Genomic DNA, 7500 nt, shown 5'->3' with positions numbered 1-7500 from the left:
AGAAGTCAATAAAATCAATGCTCTTTAGATTTGGAATTTTATTTCAACCGTCTTAAAAACAAAAAGCACAAATACATGATGAAATGATATACAATGTGGAAAAATAAATACAGTGGAGGTGGGTACAATAAAGGGTACATTTACTCGCCTCAACCAACGAAGAAGGAATTGAGAACGCGGTAAGCAGCTCGACCAGAGTTTACACAAGAGATCACCAGAGCCCTCTGGGGCCGGGCACACGCACCCGCCCCTGCTATCTAATACACCTAACCATAAGTTTGTCATGGGGTAATCACGCGGAAATACATGGGGTATGTGTGTATATACATACATACACACATACATAAATCTGTATATATATATATATATATATATATATATATATATATATATATTTATATATATATATATATATATATATATATATATATATATATATTTATATGTAAGTGTGCGTATATATACATATACATACAAACATACATATATGTATATAGCATGTGTATGTGTGAGTATCCACACATACATGTATATACATGTGTGTGTGTATATATATATATATATATATATATATATATATATATATATATATATATATATATATATATATATATAAACAAAGGAAACATGGTGAATGACTCGAACATACTGACAACACTACGGGAAAAAATAGCTGTTATAAAGATTAAGACTTGGTGAGTATTATGAAAAGGGTGATTTTACCACCAACCTATATTATCGTAGCAGCTATATTTTCCATGTTTCCAAAACTTATCAACACTAAGTTGTAATAATAAATAAGTAACGAGATCATGAACTCGGAAAATACTCGAGACAATCGTTATATAAAAAATAATGAGCTAGTAGTCTACTTGAAGGAAGAAAAGAGTGAAATTTATCCTCCAACTTTGACATCAATGTCGGAGGCTCACAGCACACGAAGTTAATGATGATTTTCTACAATAAATAGAATACGCTCTAGTGAACTTGTGGATGAAGTGAATCGCACAAAAAAAATGTGGTAATGCAATGTATCGCACACAAGAATAAGGTCTGAATGCTTTGTGAAAAAAGTATAACAAATTTTACACAAAGAAAAAGCTTCTTTTAAAGAAATAATCAAGATATAATAATCTGGCACGTGTCGATGAACGTGCATACCGGGATTCTATCATTTTTTATATAAAGTCAAAGTTGTTTATTTTTATCGATATTCGCAAAGTTTGAAAAGCCCTAGAATGCAGAGCCGAATAAGTGTCGCATATTAGTCGGAATGAACTGAACTAAGTATCAGGATACAAAAGGAAGATGTTCAAACCAAGACGAAGGAAGTGAAGAATTGTAGGGCTATGAGTACGAGACGTAAGTGAAGGCGCTGAAGTGAAGTTAATAACGAAAGGAGAGCTGGAAGGTTTTCCTACTGCCGTTGCAGAGATGGGATTGTGCTTGGTATGGAATTCTTCACGTTTTGTGTAAAACGATATCCTCCTAATTTCGCCAGGTTTGAAGTCTGTAGGAAGACTTACTGGCGGATGCCCAATATGGCAATATGTTCCTTATAAAGGACAAGATTTTTTCATCTATGAAATTCCGTTGCTTTAACATATCCTTGAGGATTTTTTCTCTTAATATCAGATCTCTTGCTTCAAATTTTCATAGTAGTATTTTTCCCTTTTGCAATTCGCAAATCCCTCGAAGAAAAAATGCCAAAATCCTTTTTCGAATTCGGTTTCTTAGTGCTCACGCTTTGAGAAGACCAGCTCAAAGCTATTCCATGGAAGGGAGATTTTGCCCTTCGGGAGGACTGGCGTCGTGCCTTCAGGGAGAGAGACGTCGTACTTCTGGAAAACGGTCGACATCACCATGAACGTGATGTAACCAACTACCTTGGAGCCCACGCATGCGCGCTTCCCGGTGCTGAAGGGGATGAAGTGGCTGGGCTTCTTGAGCTGACCGTCAACGATGAATCTCTCAGGCATGAATTTTTCGGGTTCGTCCCACAGTTCGCTGTCTGTGTTCATGCCGAAGATATTAGGGAGGACGATGGCGCCTTTCTCCACTGCATAGCCTACGGAGTCAGGGGAAAATATAATTTAATAAAATATAATTTAATACGGGAAAATTGTGCCAATGAAAAAATGCGTTTTCAGTAACTATTACAAATGATAATACAACATAAATAGTAATATATAATGCATGTCGTTTGTATAAATCCAGGAATGAACATGATTTCTAATTCCTTCACTCACCTCCAATGGTGGTATCTGCTGTCGCTACGTGTGGGACGATTGGGGACGAAGTGAGACGAAGAACCTCGAGGACCACTGCCTGCGTGTAAATCATCTCGGATTTGTCGTTCAATTTCGGTGTCTGATTCTTGCCAATTTTTTCGTCGATCTGCAGGAAAATCAATTATTTAGCAATGACATAACATGAAAATAAATAAAAGAGCAAGCAACAAATTTTACATTATTTTGTTTTCAAGGAGGAATACAGTAAATTATGGTAGTGATGCTCACCTCAGCCCGAAGCTTTTCGTAGACATGAGGATTCTGTAAAACGTAGCCGAAAATCCTCATGACAATGTTGCCAATGGCGCTGGATCCACCGAGAAGATCCTCAATGATGTACAGAATAGCCTGCCAGTCCCATGTTTCGTTATCTTTATTTTCGTTCTGAGAAAAAGGAGAGAAAAAAATGTTAAATCACCAAATAATGCAATGTAAGCTAGAGTTAATGAACATCAGCCTTGAGATTATCAGCTAACAGGAACCAATTCTTGAAGACTTACCAGCAGATTAGCGAAGTAGGCGTCAGCGAGATCCTTGATGTTGGTCGGGTCACACTTCAGCTGGTTGTACTTGTCGTTGCAAATCTTCTCCAGAATGATCTGTCGGATCTGAGCTGCGACTTCTTGGATGTCCTTGAGGTAAGTGCAGAAAAAGGGAGCAAGCCAAGGCAAGAAGTCCGTAGGGTGGCCGTTGTTGATGTCCTCAAATACGAAGTCGAATTTGCGAGCGAGGTCCCTGAAGGCTGGGTCACTGTAGTCGAACTTCGTGGAGCAGATGAAGCCGGTGAAGATGTTCATGGCGCAGTATGAGAGAAGTTCTTTGGCTGGAACTGGTTTGTTGAGGACTTTGTCGATCTGGAAAGACAGAATTCATAATTAGATATATGTGATTTGCGTTCACGAATAATGATTCTACATATATTACATATGAAAAGGTTTGTGTTATCAATGTTAAATGCTGTAAAGATAATTACTTCATCAGTCAGCGTAGGCATTTCAGAGATGACATTTTCTTCAAATTTCTCGTAGCTGTGAGATTCTCCGGTCCTGAACATGAGAACAGATCTTGCCAAGTTGATACGTTTCTTCTGAACTGTGTTCATGTCGCAAAGGGCCAAAGCTGGAGGGGAGAAGAAAATATACATGAGTTAAGATTATCATAAATGTATATGATTTTCATGATGTAGAAAATACGATAAAAATGAAATGATGCGAAATATGTGATACAAAGTGAAGAATATAAAAGATGTGATGAAAAATGAAATCCGAGCAAAGCGCACATCGCCCACACCTCAACAGTCCCAGAGTCCGAAACTTCAACAGTTTATCGCCACAGAAAGAACACAAAAGAGAATTGGACAGATCAGCCGTGTAGTCCTCCAGAAATCCAGTATCTCAAAATCAGCGACAAACCTCAAATTCTTTCCAAAAATAGTCTCAGCACGGAGTGGCCGCAACCGCCTCCAGCCTCCCACCGCGGTATCTTAGCTAGACATCTGCCTTCCCGCATCCCCCTCCCCCCACCTGCTGACCTTGAGTCTCATTATCAATGTCACCAGGTCAGATGTTAGTCACAAAGCCGTGCCTCCTCGCCAGATGTTTTCATCGATTCTGATTTTATTTACTCTATCGATCTTCCTCCTCCAACATGCATCCCCTGCCGCAAGTTAAATGACTAGAAAATAAGTAGAAATGAAAAATAACTGCTAAATAATTTTACTATTACTTGCAAAGAGTCCTGGTCGTTGTCAACCTGTCGGCTAATAACGGTCAGAGTGAAAGTGCCATTAGTGAGGACGGAGGGTGAAAATGAAAGTTCTCGGCAGTTCGCTAAGCGCTCGGACGGGGAGATATTGAGTGTCACTTGTTACTAGGAAGCGTCAGAGTGATCGCGGCGCCCTCGCACCGCCTCATCATTTCACATCTCTTTCTTTCGTTATGTACAGCTCGATGCGGGAACGGGGAATCTAAGTTGATTTTTTAAAATGCGATTTATTTCTACGTTAAAAAATAATAATTCGCAGGTGACAAAGAAAAGGACATACAAAACGTCATGAAACGAAGCGAACACGCTCGGGCTAGCGGTACCGCGATGAAGCAACAAAATGAAGCAAAGGAAGCAAAAGATCAAGTGAAGCGCCACGTGGAACGCTTCTTCGCGAGAACGAGTTTCTGATGAAGAACGACAAGCGAGCGAGAGGAAGGGGGAGGGGGGGGCGACGGACTACTGCGGTGGCCATGAGACGCCCGTAGCCATTCATTGTCTGGAGACGTCTGGACCACCGAGACCTTGGAGACGACGCGACCATCTCCGACATCATCTTCAGGACCCGGTTGTCCGTCCTCACTTTTTGTACTCGATGGGCGGGGAGAAGCGGAGAGGGGGAGGCTTTGGAATGAGACTGCTACTCGGACGCTGGCGGAGACTTAGCACGAACTCAAACTAAAGCAGGATGAAATGCCATGCGATATTCTCTCGAAAATGTATTAGAATGGAAGCGGAGTCGCTGATGATCTCCCGATATGTGACACGAATACTACTGGATCGCAGGCATGAATTTTAATATCATCTTCGCTTCGGTGCATCGGGTACGTTAATTGCTTTATTGCGCTGTAAGATGTACACTATAATTTTACTGAATATCTTCGTGATCCCTTTGCAATAACTGAGAAGCTAGTAAAACTTATTGCATGGTCTCATCTCAACAGCCTCCGCTATAGTCATGGACACTCAGATAAGGACATTTATGGTCCCCTTTATTACCTGAGCCATGAGAAGAGCGCCTGATGACCAAGGAAAGTCTGAACGTCGGTCCGAAGAAACTGGAATTTACGCAAAACTTTTCCAGCCAAACATTCCTGATTATCATTTCGTCTGTGGGTCACCTTGAGTCCTTTTCTCCTTCTCGCCCCCCGACTCCCCCATTTGACCGGCACGCCCCCCCCACCACACCCCCACCTCTCGCCCTGGACATGTCCCTCTGATATCTTCCTTTTCTCTTCATCCAGCCGGTATTTCCCCTCGGTTCCCCTCTTCCACTCTACATCCTCACCTCATGTTCACTCTACTTTTAAACAATATTCTTTGTTAATCTGATCCCCCGCTCTAAATGATGACTCTACCCCGTCTCCCCCATTAAGATAGAGCTTCCTCAACAGCTCTCTAGTCACCTGCATGCGGCCCGCTTGGATCTCGTATCAGACGTGATTTATACCTCTTCAGACGCTAAATTTAGAGATCGGTTAGATATACTGGACTGAGGTATATCGGAATTACACCCTGGATTCATTAAGATGAGAAGGATTAACAAGTCGATCGCGAAGATTAAGAGAGATACATAATGCAATTGTACTTCGAGATTCGCTTATACCAGAATGAAAGCTTGGGCGTATTGGCAATACGGTTTCGATAACCAGTAACTGATGGGTGACCGTATCTGAGTAAGTGGGTAGGGGAGAGGGGGGGGGAGCACCTGATAACATCAACTGGTGGGGAAGTGAGCCAAGGTTAAACTTGCCCAGGGTATTCGTCCCCCTCTCCCTCCCCCTATCCTCCTATCCTCCTCCCACCCGCCACCTGCCCGCCAAGTCCAGACACAAACACGCCTCGTCATTGAAAGGGATAGTGACCGTCAAGAGTTCTGCAGTTAGGTGTCTGGCTCTCACGATCCGGCGAACCAATTTGGAAAATAAATAATTGAGATATAAGCAATGTGGCCATTCTCAAAGCAGGGAATTTCTGATAACGAGCTAAATTATCTGTCTTAAAGTTTATATTATTCTTCGTTCTATCAAAATCTATCATTATGATGCAAAATAGTAGTAATTCTACACGGCGGTGCGTTTAAATCAGGGAAAATGATGAAACATGTTATGGCAACAGCGATCAGGTTCTGCCCCACCTGCCATTGAAACTTATTGCAAGCTTTTGTTGTTTTTCGTTAATTTTCTCTTTTTAAAGAATATATTGCAATTCAGAAACTTGTCATTTATTTGTAAACTTACTTTTGAAAGCAAATAGGTCTGAAGCATTTTGGTTAACAAAACTGAAGACTTAAACTTGAATTCTACCGCAAACATCCTTAAAGGAAGAAGCGTTTTACATGAAACTGAGGAAAGTGAGCGGTAGTATCTGGGGACGCCTAAATAACGGTGTTAGTGCGCGAGTAGCATATATGCTCTTTTATGGAATGTGAAAATAATAAACAATATAAGAATCACAGCAGTATTAATGATGTGCGAGGGAATGGGCTAACAAGTTACCTGATGAACAAAACTTACACGTTACTTTCCAGTGTTAAAGCAAGAACCCAAGTTCAAGGACATATTCAGAGTTAAGAATGTAAAATTGAGCGTGGCATTTCCGCAAACACAAGACATGGAAGGGTTTGAGCAAGGGACGTAGAGTTTAGCGGCAAGTAATGATGTAACACCTGTTCGTTTATGAGGGAACTGATGTTGTCAGAGTGAATGGAACTAATTTAGTCAACTATAGTCCAGTGATTTATACTGATAAATAAAGTTTCTATTGATAAGTAACTATCATGATGTGAATTTATCTCGTAAATTGGAAAAGATAACAAATAAAACGAGTTTCTACTTACAGTGCTGACGATCACCGCCGAAGTACAGCCCAAATCTAATGATGTTGGGTCGAGCATCAAACATGTTGCCTTTTGTGACGAGGACTTCTTTGATGGTGTCGATGCTTGAGATAACAACAGCGTGGTTACTCCCAAGGTAGAGGGAATAGACGGGGCCGTACTCTTTGGCGAGAGCCGTGAAGCCTTCGTAGGGGCAGTCTCCATACTTTGCCAGGTTGAAAATGTTGCCGAAGATGGGAAGGGCTTTTGGTCCGGGTGCAGTGGCGGGGCGGGCGATTTCGAGGTCTTCACTTCTTCTTGACTTTGATGTTACATTGGCACATTGCTTTTCATTTCGTCGCCGGACAATCTCTTTCAGTGCTGCGGCCAGCACCACCACCACCATCAGCACTAGGGTTGCAGGAGCAAGTATGAAGACCATCTTTGTGAGCAGCTCTGAACCTACGCAGTGACTGATACAGCTTCACGGTTCTCCCGCTATTTATACGTTCAAATGGGGACTCTAGATAGCAGTATTTATGAGAACTTCTACCACTTTTCAACAGAAGTTTAGCAACCACCTGTGATTGGTCAGCCGGTTAGAGTGGGCGGGGCTTCATGGGCTCA

At 41.7% G+C, this 7500-nt stretch overlaps 1 protein-coding gene across 1 annotated transcript; it reads right to left on the bottom strand.

Moving 5' to 3' along the window:
* Positions 1–23: 23 nt before the first annotated feature.
* Positions 24–7457, bottom strand: LOC113806978 (cytochrome P450 307a1). The gene is made up of 6 exons (XM_027358107.2): positions 6895–7457; positions 3265–3410; positions 2792–3145; positions 2520–2675; positions 2250–2397; positions 24–2068 (listed from the first exon to the last, which is right to left on the bottom strand). Exons 1-6 carry the CDS (start codon positions 7313–7315, stop codon positions 1734–1736), a joined length of 1560 nt encoding a protein of 519 aa, XP_027213908.1. The 5' UTR covers positions 7316–7457; the 3' UTR covers positions 24–1733.
* Positions 7458–7500: the final 43 nt, after the last annotated feature.

This window comes from Penaeus vannamei, chromosome 8 (genome assembly GCF_042767895.1).
Source record: "Penaeus vannamei isolate JL-2024 chromosome 8, ASM4276789v1, whole genome shotgun sequence".
In the NCBI taxonomy this organism is placed as follows: Eukaryota; Metazoa; Arthropoda; class Malacostraca; order Decapoda; family Penaeidae; genus Penaeus; species Penaeus vannamei.
This window is presented reverse-complemented; position numbering and strand designations above follow the sequence as displayed.